We start from the raw sequence: 20,580 nt of genomic DNA, 5'->3' as shown, positions 1-20,580 counted from the left end.
CAGACTTGGGCAGCCCCAGAAAAATTATAATGGCTGTTCAGATGTATACAACTTATGAAGTATATAGCTTGTATAGTCTTTTATTAAGTCCTCACAGCATGCCTGTGAGTTAGTCATAATAATAAACATCTCCTGAGTGCCCGCTGAGTGTGGATGTCATATGAATATACACATATGTACATATATATACACATACATACACGTGTGGATGTCATATATAGGTGAATATAGACACATATATATACACATTTATACATACGTATATATATTCCTTATAAGACTCCTGCAAGATAGATATTATTCCCAATTGACAGATGAGATTAAGTAACTTAGATTAAATAACTCATCCAAAATCACACTTAGTAGAGGCACTGGTGGAGCACTGACCCCAGGATCTAATAGTTTCCGCCATACTTCCTCTGCAGGAGTCACTATCTTGGCGAATATCTCACGGGTTACAGAACTCACACAAAGGGTACCCTGCATCTTTTCCATCTTGCCAGCCCTGCTTACTCTAATTCCTGGAAACACCTGGTCTGCGTGCTGTTCAAAGGCACCTTTTGGTTTATTTCAAAGGTTGGATAAAGTTCATTTGCATGTCTTTTCTTTTTCACAGTGCCCCTCCACTCACTGAAAAGGAAGTTGAGGTAAGTAACTCCAGTGTTTTATGAAATTGAGTACTTGAGCTTGAGTGGGTTCATTCAAAACATTTCCTTCTCCAGCCTCTGCTCCTGACATTTTTATACAAACATGAGAATGAGTGGCCATGGGGGGAATATGGGCATCGTGATCAGCCCTATTGAGCCACCAAGCCCCCGACCACCACTCCAGTTAATGGAAGATTTTGACAAATTTCGTCAGGGATGAGACGGTAGCTGGAAGTTCCACATTTCTTCAACGGTTGTTTGTTTTCTTTAAAAGTATGACTTAGATACACAGAGCAGCTGGGAGGCTGCAGAACTGAATCAAATTTATTTCAAAACTATTAAAAGATGGTCAGATTTCATGTTTCAGACTTTGGTCTGGAGGAAGAAGGTGCTTTCCTTCTGAGGGTTTCAGACGTAAGGAAGCCAGCTCAGCCAAGGTGGTGGCTATGCTGTCAGCTCTCCCACCTTCCCTGATTCTCCCATGATTCTCCTCGGGGCCTCCTTGTCTCTGTAGAGAAGCTGTCCCAATGGGGCTGGTGAGTGAGCTGAGAGGAATTTGCATTTCATTCTGTCAAAGGGGTAGATGGTCAAAGAGAATGCATCGGAGGTGAGACAGTGAGGACCTCAGGCACCAGCAGTAGTTTGTTTCCATGACAATTACATTGGAATTGATAGAAGGAAGGGAGCAAGAACATGGATGATTCCAGAATACTTCACTCCGGGTTGGGAGGATGGAAGATTTTACAGTTTACCCTTGATAACAAGAAAACGAACATACACTTACTGAGACTCAGTGGACCACATAAGCAAAGGGAGATGGACTGTGTAAAATATCTGGCACAGATAGTAACAATTACCTGGCACACAGACATAGAACTTACAGTCTTTGGCACACACATATCCATCCTTTCAGCTGACCCCCCCCACCATCAGCTCTGAGAAACAGGTAGAGCAGGTAGCAGAACAAAGGAGGAAACTGAGGGATTAAATAAGTTATCTGAGATCCCAGACCCAGTGCTTAGCAGAATCAGCATTTGGAGTCAAGTGTTCTGACTGACTTCAGGGCTCTTTATATCACACTGCCATTAAGGGGATAACCCAGTTATAGAGAACTAAATATTGAGCATTATTGATAAACTTGACTGAGGCTTGGGCAAGACAGAGAATCCCCACCCACTGACGCTGGTGGTGATGGCCGCGGGCACTTTGGTTAAGGGTGCGCTCCTGTCCTCAGGTGTGTGCTGACACAATCTGTGCTCAGCACGGTGAGAGGAGCACAGGCTTTGGAATAAGATCGTCTGAGGCTGAATTCTGGCTCTGCCACTCCCTTGTGACACCTTGAACAAGTTAATGACCTCTCTGCTCTCGGTCTCTTTACCCATAAAGTGGACATAACAGTTCCTATGGCAGAGGACTGTTGAGGGATTAAACAAGCTAAGGTCCGTCAAACTCCTGCCAGTGCTGGCGTATAGCAGATACTCAACAGGGAGTAGCTTTCAACGTGGCCCTGATCATCATCATCACCGAGCAGTTCAGGGTCTTCAGTTCTCCGTCTGGAGATGTCTGCCCACCGTGGGCCATGTTACGTGAACTTCAGATGCTCAGGCGGAATCAACTCACCCTAAGGGTGTAAATCTTCTACCACTTGACACAGGCAAGGTAAATGAGGGCTGTAAAAATGAAGGCCGTTGCTTCCTTCCTGTGTAGAGTCCATCTGTCTATTTCTCCTCCCCAGTGGTTTCCTATTAGACCAGGAATTCCATGTCTGATCAACACCACCTTTCAAAGTTCATTCATGCAGGCTGCATTTTTGGCATGGAATATTTGTTCCAGAAAGCTTCTCCTAACAGGATCATACTTGGCTTTGTTTAATCTCCTGGCAGCTTGTGAAAGCTGCTTTCAGCGTAGGATTTGGAATATTCAGATAAGATGCTGGTTGAAGTTTGCTTTGAGTCAACAGGCTTACATCTCAAGTGGGGTTTCTTTAAATACAGTGGTTTCATGTGAAATACTCCAAAACCCGCATGCCATAAACCCTAGCATGAATCCAAACTGCTTACGCAATCAGCTGTGTTGGCCTGAGTTTATCTAAACCCGTATACAGGATGTTATTTTCTTGACATTCAGGAAAAAGCAAAGTGTTATTCTCTTCTTCTTTTTCAGTAAAATGTGTTTGGTCTTCTGGTCCTGGGAAGGACCTAGCATGGACCTCAGGTTACTATTTCGCCATCTTTTGTGCAGCTTACTTCATTAAGGGAGAGTTTCACTTGTTCTTGGCTGCTTTGGGGGCTGGTTCCAGGAGCTGATTTAAAATCCTTGAGCAAAAAATCCACCAGCAGCCTTGCTCCCAGCACTAACTCCTCCTAGCACCTCTCCAACACTCTTGTTCCCAACAGAACGTGTTTGTACAACTGTCCTTGGCCTTTAGAAATGACAGCTACACCTTAGAGTCTAGAATTAACCAGGCGGAAAGGGAACGCAACCTGACAGAGGAGGACACAGAGAAGGAACTGGAACACTTCAAAGCTTCCATTACGGTAATTGTGGAGCCTGATTGGGGAATCCTTGCAGGAGACACTTTCCCCAAGGGCTGTGCCGGGTCTCCTGCTTTTCTCAGTCACCAAGTAGAGTCTCCTGAAGTGAGAAATGGGGCCAAGGCCCTGAGCCAGGCAGTCTTCCTCAGAGCTGGGAGGAGCTGAGGCCGAGATCCCAAAGGCTTGGTTACCTCAGGGCTGTAGTTAAGGCCTCTGAGCCCTTGGCAGCTTCTCAGGAGGGGGCTGGATGACCTGGGATGGCAAAGGGAGCACCCTGGGGACCAGAGACCCGGAAGTGATTCCCTTCCTTCAGGCCAGCCAGCTACAGAGTGTCCACATTGGGCTTCTCCAATCCCAGAAGTAGCCATCGCCTGGGCCCTGCCGAGGCCCCTCCTCGCGGCCAGGATGGGGCCAGGGCTCATCTTGTGACAGCCCTGGTCAAGTCTTGGTCTGTGAGGACCCCATGTGATGTTCCTTCTCCCTCCTCAGTCCTCAGCTTCACTCTGGCACCACTGTGAGCACCGGGAGACCTACCAGAAGCTGCTGGAGGACATCGCTGTCCTGCACCGCCTGGCTGCCCGCCTCTCCAGCCGAGCCGAGATGGTGGGGGCCGTCCGCCAGGTGAGCTCTGCTCTGTCTGCAGTAACTGGAGCAGTGATGTAAGCAGTGGCAATACTGCTTATTGATGGCTTCCTCTGTGCCAGACATCCTACGTTCATAATTGTAGTCGTCTCAGTGTATTTTTGATGGACCACTATATTCTTGAGGTGCTCCCCAGAAAAAGCTTTCTATGGATACCTACATTTGAGAACTGCTGCATACTACCTTCCTTGCTTGGAGATTTCTAATGTATGTTGGCATAAGCAAGGCTTTGAGAAGTCCTGTAATGAAAAAGTCTGTTTAACACTACCGACATATTTCTCAAATGTATTTGAGTAAAGAATCACTTCCCCCTTCTTGTTCCCACAAAATACCTATTCAACTCCCAGGGAACTAGTATTTGGCAAAATGTGCTTTAGGAAAAACTGCTTTGTTTCATTAATCCTCCCAGCAACTCTGTAAAGTAAATAATCTTATCCCCTGATGAAGACATGAAGTCTCAGAAAGGTAATAGCACTAGCGTGGGGCAAAGCTGGGGTGCAGGCCCATGTCTGGCTCCCTCGCAGCCACTTTGAAGTCGTGAGGCACTCAGGGTGCCACCGTGATCCAGCATGGTGGTGTGGGGTCAGACTGCCTGAGTTCTCATCCTGGCTCCACAAGGATTCACTGTGTGGCCTTGGGCCTCTGTGCTCCAGCTTCTCCAACCGTAAAAGGTGGATGCTGACAGTATCTGCCATACGGGGCACTGTGCCACTTGTAAAGCACCTGGATGTCGTTATCACTGTTGCTGTTACTGTGGACCCATGTCCTGCTGCGTGGTTTGCATGACAGGGGTGTTCCTGGGGCCCAGCCCTGGGCAGTTCTCATAGAATGAAGGAAGGACAAGCCACGGGGCTGTCCCACCCGTGTGCTTCCGGCGGAAGGGCACCCAACTCGGCTGCAGCACCCAGGAAGCCACTCCAGCTGGGAGCAGCAACAAAGGGAGGGCTTTAGGGAAGTGGCTGGTCTCAGCTCAGGGCTGTGGGGACTTTGTCCAGGGGACAGTCACTGAGCGTGTCCCTCTGTGGCCAGGCAGGCCGCGGGCAAGGATCTCTGAGGGATCCACGGGGTGTCAGTAGAGAAGACTCTTCCCCATTTTGCACAGCCCACGCACGGCTCACTCCAGCCTTCACCCTTCTCCAAGTGGCTTCCGTGTCTCTGTCCTCACTGTCTTCTCTGGTTCCACTGGACTGGTTCAGGCACTCATCCTCTCTTCTCTTGTTGCTCTTGCTGCCACCAGTCTCACACCCTTCAGTCCAGTCTCCACTGGCGACCTGATTATGACACTCCCTTACTTTAAGACATTCGATGGCTCCCCTCTTCCTTCAGAATAAGTCCAAATTCCTTAGTCTAGCATTCAAGGTCCTTCACAGCCCAGCCCTAACTCACCTTTTCTTCTTGCAAACAAACACAGCCATTTGCTGATTCCTACATGAGTAGGATGACCTGTGCTTTCCTGGCTTTCCAGACAATTCTGGTATATGTTTATTGTCCCAGCATAATTCGTGATGGCACCCCCTTTCACTCTGCAAAGGATCCTGTCTGGAGGGGAAATCCTCACCTCGATAGAAGCCTTGTGATGTCCTGCCTCTGGACCTTGGCTCTTGGAGTTCCCTGGCTAATGCTCTTTGTCTCTCCTGCCCATAGCTATGTGCCCAGATGCTACAGCACTTCACTCCGTCTCAAGAAGCCTCCCCTGACCCATTCTCTGCAAGCAGAGATGACTCTGCTCCCTCTCATCTCCTGAGGCTTTGTGGCTGGGCTTGTCATTGTTATCCCTGAGTGCAGGTGCCTGAGCCCCTGTCTCAACTCACATCCCCAACAGCAAACTCTTAGAGGGCAGAGTCACGTCTGATTGGTCCTTGTATCCTTTCAAGTCCCCCAGCCCAGAGCTTGGCTCAGAGCAAACAGTGCTGATGAGCTTTTCATCCAAATGCCCTGTGTGTTCACACTCTTCTTCCCTGCAGGAAAAGCGCATGTCGAAAGCAACAGAAGTGATGATGCAGTATGTGGAGAACCTGAAGAGGACGTATGAGAAGGACCATGCAGAGCTCATGGAGTTTAAAAAACTTGCAAATCAGAATTCAAGCCGCAGCTGTGGCCCCTCTGGTAAGAAACTGGGTTCCTGTCCACCCCCGACCTTGGCCCTGTAATATTGGGTCCCTGATGGATCCAGGCTAGGATCATACCTATGCGACAGCCCCAGGACCTGTGTTAGGGTGAGCAAAGCTTGCTGCCTGGCCCAATGCTGCCCACAGGGGCCTCACAGTCACTGTTCCTGTGAGCTTGGGGGCCTGGAACCAGAAAGCATGAATGGCCCCCAAGCAACTCCTGATAAAAGTAACCAGAGAAGCTGATCACTGATGCAAAGCCCATAGGCTGCAAGAATTCAACCTCCTTTGTGAGAGTGGCACACCCCAAACCTTACAACCTTTGTGCTTTGGGGTCCCCACTTTGGGCAGCACATGCTAAGGAAATTGCACTTTATCCTGGAAAGCATTAGGGATCCAACCAAAGATTTTAATCAGGGAAATGACATGATCATATATAGTTTAGAAGATTCCCTCTGGCAGTGATGTGGCAATTACATTACTGGGGTAAAGCCAGAGACAAGGAAACCCACAAAGCAACTATTATAGTAATGCAGGTGAGAGATGGAGTCTGGGCAGAGGGGTGGAGTGAGAGCCTGGGTAAAGGAGATACTGCTGAGATAACTTTTAGACTCGTGGGAAAGACAAATGCTTTAAAGAAATACTCTTTTTTAAAGAAGTTCTATACAGATTGCTATAGAAGCACAGAGGAAGGGCCATCTGGTTCCACTTGATATTGAGTTGCTGTGGTTTTGTTTTGTTTTTTATTGAAGTATAGTTGATTTACAATGTTGTGTTAATTACTGCTGTACAGCAAAGTGACTCAATTATACATATATATACATTCCTTTTCATATTCTTTTCTGTTATGGTCTATCACAGACTTTTTTTTTTCAGGAGAATATCATTGTTATTTATTTATTTATAATTTTTTTTAACATCTTTATTGGAGTATAATTGCTTTACAATGGTGTGTTAGTTTCTGCTTTATAACAAAGTGAATCAGCTATACGTATACATATATCCCCATATCTCTTCCCTCTTGCGTCTCCCTCCCACCTTCCCTATCCCACCCCTCTAGGTGGTCACAAAGCACCGAGCTGATCTCCCTGTGCTATGCAGCTGCTTCCCACTAGCTATCGGTTTTACATTTGGTAGTGTATATATGTCCATGCCACTCTCTCACTTCTTCCCAGCTTACGCTTCCCCCTACCTGTGTCCTCAAGTCCATTCTCTACGTCTGCGTCTTTATTCCTGTCCTGCCCCTAGGTTCTTCCTGACCTTTTTTTTTTTTTAGATTCCATATATATGTGTTAGCATACGGTATTTGTTTTTCTCTTTCTGACTTAGCTCACTTGGTATGACAGACTCTAGGTCCATCCACCTCACTACAAATAACTCAATTTCGTTCCTTTTTATGGCCGAGTAATATTCCATTGTATACATGTGCCACATCTTCTTCATCTATTCATCTGTCGATGGACATTTAGGTTGTTCCATGTCCTGGCTATTGTAAATAGTGCTGCAGTGAACATTGTATCACAGACTATTGAATATAGTTCCCTGTGCTATACAGTAGGAGAGTTGCAGTGTTTTAAAGTAAAAGTAGGAGTTCTCCAGGCTAAAGGGGGAAATACACCCCAAGTGGAGGAAATAGTATGTGCAAAGGCATGGAGGTTGGGCTGAGAAGACTATGAAACAAACAGTCTGCTGTGGTTTGGGGTGTTGGAGCGTGACAATGACATGTTGAAGGTAAGACTTGTTAGACCAGGGCCACATGCCAGGCCCTGTGAAAAATCTAGATCTTTGTCCTCCAGGCAGTGAGGAGACACCGGTGGGTTTACACCAGCTGACATAGATTTTATTTTTAGAAGATTGCTGACTTCAGAGTGGACGATGCATTAGGAGAGTGTGGACATTGAGGGATGGAGAGACGAGTTAGGAGGCTCTGCCGCAGTCCAGGTGGAGGAGGACGGTGCTGTGGACCAGTATCTCTCCTTGGGAGCTTGCCAGGGTTTGGGCTCTGGCTGATGAGGTGTGGTGTTAGCAGGAGAAAACAGACCTTTTAGCAACAGGAATCCCTGTTGGAATGCAAACATCCGTGTTACCAAGAGCAGAAGGAGGGAAAGTACACAAAGTCTAACAGATGGAGAAACCTTTATAAACAGGAGGTTTCACAAGTTTCCTGGGGAATATCAGTGACGCTTCCCAGGGTCCAAAGGCAGCGTACACATGCTCCAGACCGTCTGCTTTGGTCTTGGCAGCAAGGCTCCTGACCCACATGCATCTGGGCCTCTAAGAAACCTCTCTCTCTCAGTGTTGGAAGTTGGAGAAGCTACCACCAAAGAAATCCTAACACGTGTATTCTTACAATATTGTCCTGCAAGGAGCAGGGTCTCCTGTGAACCACCTTACCCACGATTTATGGAATGAGCACAGTTGCCCGTGAGTCTCATCCATTCATTCTACAGGCGTTTATTGAGCATCTCCGGTGTGCCCACGTGATACTGGAATACAGAGGTGAAGTGTACCCAGCCCCTGACCCAGAGGAGTTCCCAACCTGTGGTGAGGGCAAGGCAGTGTAAGCAGTGCGGTGATAGATGTAAGCAGGTTTTATGGGCGCACATGGCAGAGTCCCACGTTCAGCCTGGGGGCCTGAGAAAGTGCTTACAATCAGATGGGAGCCGGTAGTTGAGTGTTGAACGGTGAATGGGTAGTTTTCACACATCTGTTCCCACTCCACTGTTTTTCCAAGCTACACCTCAGCTTGGGCTGGTGCAGAGGGGCCAGATGTGCCCATCAGATACTCTGTGACCATCCCCTGATGGTGGTTGTTCTTTAAGCTTTTATATGACTTCTTTGTCATATATGCAATCTTTGTCTGTGCCTGAAGACTACAGTGAAAAAAAAAATCTCTGATTTCAAGAAAGGTGGTACACATTCAGAAGAAAAAAAAACATCTTTTTTTTTCTTCTGAATATGAAACATGCTGATTGCCTGCATTTTGGATTATTTCCTTAAGGTAGATTTCCAGAAGTGTAAATACTAGCTCAGGGGAAAGGAATATTTAGAAGGCTCTTTTTTTTTCTGTATAAATAAGATCTTTATTAAACAAACTGAAACAGAGAATTGAATAGTCACTGGGGAGCTTTAGGGGAAAAGTCACTTTTACCAAATATCCAGAGAGGGAAAAAAACACAAACTTCAGTTGACAGGAGTTGTGACCAGAATCATCAGTAAAGTAGTGTCATTGCAATGCCTAGCTTTTAGAAGAAATTAATCAAGAGTCAATATAAATATCTCATAGATTCTCTCTAGTCATAGTACTACAGGTTTACCTTTAAAAAATGGGAAACAAGTGAGGTTTGTTCTCAAGGCATCTTTTCCCACTTAGAGACCTTCATGCTGTCCCTTGACTGAAATAGATCCCTGAAATCTTACCTTTGTCCGTTCTACTGTAAAAAATGCCCCAGTTTTGTGTTCAATTCCTTGTGTATTTGCTCTCTATATTTAATGGTGACAAACTAATATATGCAGTTTTCTGTGATTAATAAAGAACAATCATTCCCTCTATCAGGTGGATTTGCATTTTAACGGGGAATTCTGATGACAGACAGATTCAGAGTTTATGTCACTAATCTTTTTTTTTTCTTTATACAGCAGGTTCTTATTAGTTATCTATTTTATACATATTAGTGTATATATGTCATATAAGGCTCTTAAAGCAAATTATTTCCAAATAACCCATTGATATTTCCATTTAATGGGTAACGGTGATGCTCAATTCATTGTGCCATGGACATTCTTGGCTTTTCTTTTTGAAAATATTTTTGACTTTGATGGGCCAATATCGTATCTCTTCCCATAGTTTTAATTTGTATTTCTTGACTTTTTCAAATGTTTATTGGGCATTTGTATTTCTACTTGTGTAAATTCTCTAATTCTTTGGCCACTTGTGAGATTGGTATTTTATTAACTGTATGAACTCTTCATACACAAAGAATATTTTCTGGTTCTGCTGTTTGGGCTAACTGGAAAACTTGAAAATCCTTTGACTACAAATACTTAGAAATTTCTGCTGGATAATGTGAAGCAAACATTAGTCTAAAAGAATAGCTGACTCCACAAGAAAAGAAATTGAAATACTCAGATACAAGAAAAGAAAAGAGAACTGAAACCAAGCTGACCCTGCAGCTTTCCTTGAGGATAAGAGTCAGCCTCAGCTATCTGGGCTCTGGGCTTTTGCACTCACATGCAATCTGAGATGAGGCCTCGGACTTCCAAGGCAGAGAGTTGACTCTGAGCCTCCCATAGAAAGTTAAGACTTTCCAAGGACTGCATCTGTGGAATACTCACCAGCTCACAATGGAACAAATCAAGGAAGTTTGTCTGTTTCACCCTGGGCTCTAGTAAGAAAAAAACACTTTCTCCTTCCTCATAGGAAAAGTGCATGCCCACAAAGTACATGCCATAACAAAAGTGATGCAATATGCAGAGATTCTGAAAAGAACATCACAATGGTGCTGCTAGGAACACTGCAGAAACAAACATAAATCACTCTGGAGAGACACACCCTGTGCCCAGGAGACACAGGATCCTCTAAGTAAAGCTTCACAGAAGATGAGTTTACAATATAGAATTATAAAATAGGAAAACAATCTACCACAAGCAAGAATCATCAGACACCCAAACCACAGGATTATATGCTACAGATAGCAGATAATAAAACAATCTGATACATTTTTTAAAGATATGGGTAAAATTATTAAAGGCATAAAAGAACAAATCAGAAATATGAAATAGAAGAGTACAACTGTCAAAAAAAGAATAAAATAGAATCCTAGAAATGAGGAATAGAGGTGTGGAAATTAAAAACTCAGTTGTTTAGGAGTGGTAGTTATTAGAATTGAAGCTGTTTCTCAATATTCAGATCTCCTCCTCCTGAATGTGCCCATTCAGATGGGCACACTTCTTCTCCATCCCCTTGAAGTTAGGTGAGGCCATGTGATTTGGCATTAAATGTCAGTGGAGGGACATGTGTCGCATTTGAACTGAGGTCCGTAAAACTAGTGTGCCATTTGCCTTATGTTTCTTTCTCCAGACATGACAACCATCACTGCTCCAAAATAGTAGAAGCTCCATCAGCCTGAGTCTTGAGTGAGGGGATGCAGAGCAGAGCCTGCTGCCAACTCATAAGCAAATGGACATGTAGCAAAAGCAAGAAATAAATCTCAGTTGTTATAACCCACTAAGGCTTTGGGGTTGTTTATTATTGTAGCATAGCCTAGCTTATCCTGATTGGTACAACATTTACATCAGATTAGGAACAGTTGAGGAAAAAATTTGTCAACTAGAAGACAGATTTGAAGAAGTCACCCAAAATTCAGTTCAGAGGGATAAATTAATTTAAATATGAAAGAAATGTGATATGGGATATAGAATGAGAAACTTCGAAATACTTTTATTAGGAGATCCATAATGAGAGAATAAGGGAGAGAAAATATTCAAAGGAATTTCCCAGGATCTGAGAATTTTCCAGAACTAAAGAAAGACATGAATCCTTGCATTTAGGAAGTACAGAGACTCCCAAGCAAAAGAAATAAAAACACATCAGAGAGAAACTTTAGAACCCCAAGGACAAAGTGCAGTTCTTAAAAATAACCAGAGAGAGAAGATGGATTATTCACAAAGGAATGGCAATTTCCAAGACCAATAATAGGACCAGGAGACAATGAAGTAGTGTCCAAAGAGCTGAGAGAAAATAACTGTCACCCTGGAGATAATACTACCAACTAAACTATCATGCAAGCTTGAGGGCTTTGTAAAAACATTTTATGGCAACAACTGAGAAAGTTTACCTCTCACAGATCCTTGCTAAAAGAACAACTAAAGGGTGTGCTTAGGGAAAAATAAAATTGAGATCAAAAGAAAGTCAGAAGCAAGAAGGGATGGTGATCAAAGACATTTGTAAACATGTGGGTAAATCTAAATAAGCATTCACTGTGTAGAACAACAATCATCATAATTTGGGATTTCTAAAACAAAGTAAAATAAAAATACTGAAAAACAGGGACTTCCCTTGTGGCACAGTGGTTAAGAATCCGCCTGCCAATGCAGGGGACATGGGTATGAGCCCTGGTCGGGGAAGATCCCACATGCTGTGAAGTAACTAAGCCTGTGCGCCACAACTACTGAGCCTGTGCTCTAGAGCCCATGAGCCACAACTACTGAGCCCATGTGCCACAACTACTGAGTCCGTATGCCACAGCTACTGAAGCCCGCGCACCTAGAGCCCATGCTCCACAACAAGAGAAGCCACCGCAATGAGAAGCCCGCTCACCGCAGTGAAGAATAGCCCCCCGCTCGCCGCTACTAGAGAAAGCCCATGTGCAGCAGCGAAGACCCAAGGCAGCCAAAAACAAAATTTAATTAATTAATTAATTTAAAAAATACTGAAAAACAATACAATTTAAGTTCAAAGGAGTGATCATTTTTTTAAGGTTGATTCAGGAAAAGGATAGAGATCTTGATTCATTTAAAATCTAATGTCATGTAACATGTTAAAAGTTTAAGGGGGCACACTAAAGATTACAACTAAAATATATAAATTCCAAACCAATTTGGGTGGAGGGAAGGTTAGAAAAAATTCAGTTAATGAAGGAAATATAAACTACAAAATGAGATGGTAGAAATATATCAATCACAAGAAATATAAACAACTTAGACTTGTTGGTTAATAGAAAACCTCAGATTAGATTAAGAAAAAGTGTTAGTTATGTGCTTTTCAAGAGAAACACCTACAATACATGAATATGAGGAATAGGCAGCTATACAGACTAGACAGTATTGGTCAAACTGAATCAAACTGAACTGAGCTGTCAAAAACCTTTCTCTACACATACTGGTGTTTTCTAGTGGTAGTATTATCCAGGTGTGGTGCTAAATATTTTACATGAATTTTACATATTTTACATATCACTTAATATATGTACTAAGGAGAAGAAAATCCAGGGGTGCTAGTTTCTTTTGTTCTGAATTATTTTGTAGATGACATATTGAAATTACTATTGTCAACAAGTTTCCATTTTTTATTGACACCACACCTTCCGTGCTCATAATTTCCGTGACTGTACATTCCTTGAATGAGCAAGAAATGACCCAATAAGCCCTGGTATTGCTACGAGGAATCTTCACATATTCTCCACGGCATAACCCAGAGACCGTGTGGTGGTGTGAGGTGGAGACCAGAGGTGCAAGACTAGGGACTCTCATAGTGTCCAGAGGAGTCAGGATGAAGGCTGTGTCCCCAAAAAAACCCACTCTGCAGGTGATTGTTTCAAAAGGTCAAGTGTCAAATTCAGTGACCTCTGCACCTAGGCCCTTGGGACATCCCTTGAGGGTCAGTTCTGGCCCATAGATACCTTGGCTTAGTTTCTGCTATCTGCTTCCTGCTGGAGCCTACTCTGAGAACTAACCTGGGTTCTTCTCTGTTCCCTCCTGCTGCAGAAGATGGGGTCCCTCGCACAGCACGGTCCATGTCCCTCTCGCTGGGAAAGGTATGCATGTTCAAGGAATACTGGGGAAAGAAAGACAGAAGTTTCCACAGTCAGCCAGGAAATCAGTCATTCTTGGATCCACAGGTGCAAAAGAACCTCTGAACAGAGTCTCTCATTCAGCTTCCGAACCTTGCTAGCTCATCCTCCAACCTTCCCTTGCTCGTGGCTTCCAGTACCGCACCATCTCTCTAATGAACATGAAATGATGCACAAACTTTGGTATTGCCATAGATCATTTTCATACACTATCCAGGGTTTCATACACTGTCCAATGACTGGGCGTCATTTCTGTTCCATCTCTTCAGGATCTGAGAAATTAAAATCAGAACATGTTGAGAAATCACTCATCACTAATAAAAAAAATTTGTTAATTTTGGCCACTCTCTCTACACCAACCCCCAGCACCATCACTACCCTAAAACCAGGGTATCCATTGAACACAGCATTTGGAATTAGTAGGCATTTCCCAGGCCTTTCTGAACTTTGGGTGCTGCCCCCTCCATGACAGTGGGCCTGATCCCTTCTCTTCCCACAGAACATGCCCCGCCGGAGGGTCAGCGTTGCCGTGGTGCCCAAGTTTAATATCCTGAACCTGCCTGGCCAGTCACCCAGCTCATCTCCCATCCCCTCCTTACCAGCCCTGGTGAGTATGATAATGCTTGCCTCCTGGGCCTCAGGCTCACAACTATGGGGGTGACCTGGATGGGGTAGGGTCAACAAGGAGAGGAAATTCCCAGCACAGATTCTGGGCTATGGGTTCAGAAGCCTCAGTATAGACCAGGCCTCAGGTCTTGTACTGCCCTGAGAAGACTCAGTGTCCTTGAGCAAGGTGCTGGCAGCTCAGAGAGTGTTCCTTGCAAAGCGTATGTCTTTTCATGCTTAAACCAGAACTCTCCACTCTGCAGTGGGTTTAAGCAGCTGAAGATTGCGTTATGGAGTACTTGGTAAGCTGAGCTTTGAACCCTAGGCCCCCTGATTCCAGAGCCTGAGTTCTTAAACCCAACGTTACCCTGCTTTGATTCATTACAGCATTGTTTACAACATTGAAAAATTGGAAATAAGCAGAATTCCCATTAATAAGAGATTGGTTTAATAAATTATGAAAAGCTCAATAAGGGGTTTCTATGCAGCTACTAAATATATGATTAAAATATAAAATTGTATTTATCGACATGAAAAAAGTCCATAATTTACTATTAACAAAAAGCAAAACCCCAGTATATACAGCGTAACTCTGTTTTGTAGTTTAAGAAAGAGTGTTTTTCTGTGTGTAAACAGAAAATTCTGAAAGAATGTAAGTAAAACTACTAATAATGGTTATCTCTGGGCAATGGTAAAATCACAGGTGATTTTAATTTTCTTGATGCCTCTCTATTTCTAGAGTAAGAATGTATTACTTATAATCAGAAAAAAAATCTGCTTCAATTTTTTTTTAAAACAAAGACTATTCCTATAAACAAAATATTTTCTAGATTCCAGAACTTTGTGAATCTGGTTAAACCTACCTAAAAACTAGCTCTTAGGAGAGCTAGTTAGTACTTTTAACAGGGACTATTTCCCATTCTGTACTAAATGTATAATGTGGCTTCCAAATATATATATTCCTTTAGACTAGGGGTTAGCAATCAGGGCTATCCATTAAAATCACATAGGGTACTTATAAAACATTCAATGCCTAGGCCCCAACCCAAGATTGTGGATTGGGTCAGTACTTTAAGAAAATATCCCCCAGGCGATTCTAACATGCAGGCAGAGTTGAAAGCCATTGTTTAAACCAAATCCATTGCAGCAAAACAACGTGGTATTCCTGGGGAATTTATTATAAAGAAATTTCTGATGCCTTGAGCTTTTAGTAATCGCAGGTATCTCCTGAGAGTTGTGCTTGGAACTGTATCTCGAGGGCAGTGATGGGCTTGTGTGAATCCATCCCAGGGGCCTTGGGACCTGCATTTGGTAGGAGCCTCCCTGGTATTTAGTCCAAGTCAGTAAACAGGGAATAGAGAGAAACTGATGGCTCCCCTCCAGAATGGAGCCTCAAGATGTAAACTCTTTCCCTTATTCAAGGAAACTTGGAAGAGGAGAAGGAAAATGTGCACATTGCCTGTGCCCCAGAGGGAAAGAACACCCAGGAAAGGAGGGCAGAGAAGCCCTGAGGAAGGGCCAATGCCTGAGCTCAGATGCAGATTAGAAAGCTTGGGGAGGGGGAAGGGGAAAGAAGAGCAGCAGCAACCCCTCCCCAGCATCATCGGAGACCTGTTGGCCCAGGCTTCTTCCTTCCTAGCTGATCCTCAATTCTCTGTCTCCTGTTTTCCATTCAGTCAGAATCACCCAATGGGAAAGGCAACCCACCTGTCCCCTCAGCACTGCCTGCACTTTTGGAAAAGTAAGTATGTCCCTTTTCCTCTTAACTTTGGGGATCTCTGAGGTAATTTCCCCAACTCACCTTTCCTCCCAACCTCACTCCCCAAATGCGATGGAAAGCAAATTAAGTTCTAGGGGAAATGAATGGGACTCTGAGACCCACAAAGATTTCAGACCCAGTTTGCAAAATTCCTGGGCCAGGAAGATGCTGCAGCTGAGTCCAAGTGTGCCTCCGTCCCAGAAGAGCCCAGAGAGGACAGAAACCTTCTTTATTCAATGGGATCCTTTGGGCTACAGATACAAGAAAGCCCCAACTCAAAGGGGTTTAAATAGCAGGTCCACAGATAAGGCTTTTCCAGATGTGGTACAGCAAGGCCCCAGCTCAACCTCTATAATTTCCTTTTTTCTGCCCACTTTGTATGTTGACTTCATCAGCAGGTTTGTGGCAAATGACTACTACTTCCAGGTATTTCATCCAATCATGACAACATCTAGAGGAAGAAGGGGACCATCTCTTTCCATGTTTCTTTCTTAGGAATGAACTCAGAAATCTTTTTTCAGTCTTCCTTCTTATCTTGTTAGCAAATTTGGAACACGCTCCTTTTCTAAACCAATTACAGGCTTTAGGAATGAGATTGTCATCATGGGCTTAAACTATGCCCTAGAGATGGGAAGAGCGTTCCAGCTCTTCTTCCAATGGGAAGCGTGTCAGCTTCCCATTGACCAAAATGGCTCCATGAAGAAGAGTAAATTCATGAGCAAAATCACATTGCTTTTAGGAAGTAGGAGGGAGAGTGAGTATTGAATTCGCAACAAACAGTGTCTGCTACGCCTACCTTTTCTAGGCACCTATGCAATTTGCAGGTCTTTTTATCCTCAGCCAAAGCAAGGCAGGCTATTTCTACATACTCAGAGGAGTTTATAACTTGCTTTTCCAGTTCTTTCATTTGCTTGCTGGAAAACATCTGGATCACAGCTGCCACCTCTCAGAACTTTCCCCACGTGTCTTTCCTCATTTGGTAAAACATACACCTCTATTCTTCCTTCTTCCTTGCCTTGAGACAGCTTTAGTCCTTCATTTTTCATTGATGTTAGAATAGTTTGGCTTGACCTGGCAAGGAATGTCTGTGTTGGGCCCCTTTTTTAGTACAGACAAACTCCCAGCTCCCCACCCCCAGACTCAGCCTGTTTTCCTCACCTCTCAGAATATGCAACCACCAACCTGTCGTTCAGTGACTCTCCCCCCATTAATCTGGACGTTTGCGAGGCAATTCCTCACTTTGCCACCTCACCCCGGGAAAGCTAACAAGTTCTTCATGTTGTGTAGGGTGCTTTTGTCTGTTTCTTTGTTTTCTTGATCACTACAGGGACATTGTAAAGGGGTGACAAACTAACAACCACGTGGAAGTAACCGAGGCTACAGAATTTTACCGAGTCCCTAAAGTCATAGTGTCTATCTAGTCCATGGTCTCTGAATTTCTCCAGAAATGGTCATCTGATGCCCTGAGTGAGAAGCACACTGAAATTCTCCCTTCCAGTCCTGCCTTTGGACACACCAACCCCTTTTTTTCCAACAAGGCTCCATTTCTAACTGTTGACCTGCAGAGCAGGTTAAGGCAGAAAATCTATGTCCCCTCTCTCCCCAGCAGACTCTCATGATGGGGCAGGACCTGGACTCTGTAGAACGAATGCTCAGGCCTGCTGAGAGCTTCTATCTGAGGCAGTGGAGGTCATCAAGAACCTGAACTATCCTTGGTAGGAGCAAGCAAGGTGCAAAATGGGGGACAGCAGGCAGCAGCCCTGAATCAAGAGTGGCAACGAATGAGGATCAATGGTGGCAGCACCATTCCAGGGGTTTAGAACCAGGAGAGATAGGGACAGAGTGAGGATTCAGGCAAGTCAAGCAAGAAGCTGTCTGCTGCTCATTCTTACGGGCTATTCAGAGAGACCACCATGATACATTACCCATGCTGTAGCTGACTTGCCTGTTGGGAATATACCCAACCTATAAAGATGGCTGCAGAAAGGGGAGGGGATGTTCAAAGGAGGAGGGATTCAGACTAACAACAGCTTCCCCCTCTGGATTTCTAAAAGCTGCTAAGTAATGTTCATCTAAATTTATGGAACTGGAAATATCGATTGCCAAGAGGCTGACAATGAGACAATCTGTGAGTGAAAATGAATTAGTATCTTCCATTCTAACAGAAATACAGTTGATTCTAGCCACCTTTTCCATACTGTTAAAGAGAAATAATGCATTATGTGTTAATATGCATTGCTTTCTAGATTGCTGTATTTAAATCATCTCACATTTCCCTAGGTATACAGTGACTAAGCAGGTAGGGAATTGGCTAAGCACATGAAAGATGATGAGAAGATCATACTGCCTGTGGATACTTCACAAGCAAATACCTAACTGCAGACTGCACTCCCAATATGACTTGAGAGAATTCTGAACCTTGTTCTTGCAGGTCACTTCATAGTAACCTGTTCTTCACCTCAACAAGGGTCTAGGAACCTGTAGATTTAGAGAAAAATATAGAGAGTGATATTTAAAATTAGTATTAAAGGTTAAAATAGAACAAGGCTCAAGAACAGTTTCATAAGTAGAAAAAGCTATTTATTCATAGTCTTTCATTTTTCATTCCTTCAACAATTAATAACCAAGAGCCAGGCACCTAGAATGCACCCAAGGAGCTCGCAGTATAATGGGAAAGACAGATGGGAAACAGCCTATTGTATACAATGTGATGGGTGATATCAGAAGGAAGTATAGGTTACCAAGGGAGTAAGACACAAGAAAATGATCACTCAACCCAGTTTTGGTGGGGGGGGTCGGGGGACGGAGGCTTAGAAAATGTTTCCTCTAGGAATTTACTTTAAAAGTGAAACATGAAGGTCATATAGTTAACCAGGTGAATAGGAGGTTAACAACATTCCATGCTCTAAGGCAAGAAAGTGGAGTAGTCAAGGAACACTACTGATGATTTATCACATGCTTACAATACTTATTATTTATTACATGCTTACTTTTTGCCAAATGCTGTTCTAATTGCTTTACATTAATGATCTCATTTAATCCTTACAATAATACCATGAGGCAGGTATACTATCAATGTCTTTATTTTATAGATGAGGAAACTGAAACTCAGTGAAATCATCACTTGCCCGAAGTTACACAGCTAGTAGATAGCAGAATTCATGTGCTTAACCACTTAATAGACCCTCAACTGGAAGAACAGAAAGAAGTTCAGTGTGACTGGTGAGAAGAGAGCGGATTTAAGAGCAATTTTTGAAAAAGCTCCTGTGAGCTATTGTGAAAGAAGCTGGTGACTGCCTGGGTGTGGAGTGGAGGGCAGAGTGGGTGGGAGCAGAGGGTGTACACAGAGCCATTCACTGAGGGATCAGCAGCATCGTAGATGTGGATGGTGCACAGGGCTGCTTTCATAAGGGGGGCCATTAAACTGCTGTATCACAGAGCAAATTTTCACTATAATTTGTAAAATAACCATTTGGTACACTTTGGGAGCCCTCAAGATAAATTGCTTAAAGGTTTTATGACATTAAATATATACAGTAAACAACTCCCCTTTGCTGATAGTATTCTGGAATGGATTAGCCCTCAATCAACTAGTAGTGGACCCCAGAAACCTGGGATTGAGTAACAGAGACCAGTTCCCCCGGGCTGGGCTTGTCTGAGGGAGCCTCGGCAGTGGGGGTGGCTTAGAGACCTAGATGAGCCCGAGAAGGTAAGATCTGTCCATTGGAAAGGATTGGAGTCACTTTCAAATATTGTTAACCATGTGGAAAAAATAGACTCTACTATATCTGCAGGTCACACAACACATTTTGATTAAACAGCCCCTCATGTTACTGAGAGCTGAGCACAATGACAAATGTTTTTGACCCAGTGGACATGAGAGAACAATGAGCCTTATCCTAATTAATCATCCCCAAAAGAAAGCATGCAAGATTATGGCCTAGGAATAGATGCCAGGATCCATGAGTGTCTAGCCCAGAAGTCCTTAGGTGGGCACAAGCTGTGCTCAGCTCCATGTTTATAGACATGCATAGGGATTCCTTCAGCTCAACCCAAGCACTGAGTTCTCAGGAAATAGTCATTTACATAGAGGACCTGCCCATTTTGTAAGATTAACGGGCAGGGATGAGATGAGCCACGGTGAAGTCAATACAACTCAGCAAACAATTAAAGGCACTTACTATGTACCAAGCACCATTCAAACTGACTGTCTCCCTGCAATCACAGTCATATGGAGGGATGGACATGTGTATAAAACATAAAAGTGCCCTAGCTCCAAGTTATGCTATAAAAGAGGTGCAATGAGGGTATAAAGGGAGGGAGAGATCAACTTTAACCAGAGGGTGTGAGACAGAGGAAAACATTAGCAACAGTTCCACAAAGGAAAAGGTATTTGAACAGTCTTTAAAATGCATAGGGAGAAAATTCCAGATAGTTGGAGAAGATATTTAAGGAACTATAAGCTCAGTCTAAGGGTCAGGAAATAACAGTAAACATTTTACACCCTACCATATTTCATAAAATAATTGTTTTCCCTACCCTTGGCTGTAGCTGTGTTTTTCTGCTCTTGTTCCAGTCATTAGGACAAATAGGAAACGGCACATTAGGCAAAGATCGCATGGAAGGGAGTGGATAATGTAATTTTAAAAAGGAGAAATGTTATGAATAGCTGATATTTTTAGAGCATTATCTTTCTTGTTCACAATGGGTTTT

At 43.7% G+C, this 20,580-nt stretch overlaps 1 protein-coding gene across 4 annotated transcripts in view; it reads left to right on the top strand.

The window, feature by feature from the left end:
• MRVI1 (murine retrovirus integration site 1 homolog) overlaps positions 1-20,580 on the top strand; it is a 77,895-nt gene that overhangs the window by 43,226 nt on the left and 14,089 nt on the right. For 3 of the 4 annotated variants that reach the window (XM_029207378.1, XM_029207377.1, XM_029207375.1), the window contains 7 exons: positions 617-647; positions 3,044-3,184; positions 3,671-3,802; positions 5,788-5,929; positions 13,417-13,466; positions 14,002-14,109; positions 15,785-15,849. In XM_029207378.1, the coding sequence (XP_029063211.1) occupies positions 617-647; positions 3,044-3,184; positions 3,671-3,802; positions 5,788-5,929; positions 13,417-13,466; positions 14,002-14,109; positions 15,785-15,849 (669 nt within the window). The remainder of the gene's footprint in view (positions 1-616; positions 648-3,043; positions 3,185-3,670; positions 3,803-5,787; positions 5,930-13,416; positions 13,467-14,001; positions 14,110-15,784; positions 15,850-20,580) is intronic. The other variant, XM_029207376.1, reaches the window with a different exon arrangement.

This window comes from Monodon monoceros, unplaced genomic scaffold (genome assembly GCF_005190385.1).
Source record: "Monodon monoceros isolate NGI ecotype Baffin Bay Population unplaced genomic scaffold, NGI_Narwhal_1 Super_Scaffold_7, whole genome shotgun sequence".
In the NCBI taxonomy this organism is placed as follows: domain Eukaryota; kingdom Metazoa; phylum Chordata; class Mammalia; order Artiodactyla; family Monodontidae; genus Monodon; species Monodon monoceros.
The sequence above is the reverse complement of the archived record's forward strand: the minus strand, read 5'-3'. Positions and strand labels throughout refer to the sequence as shown.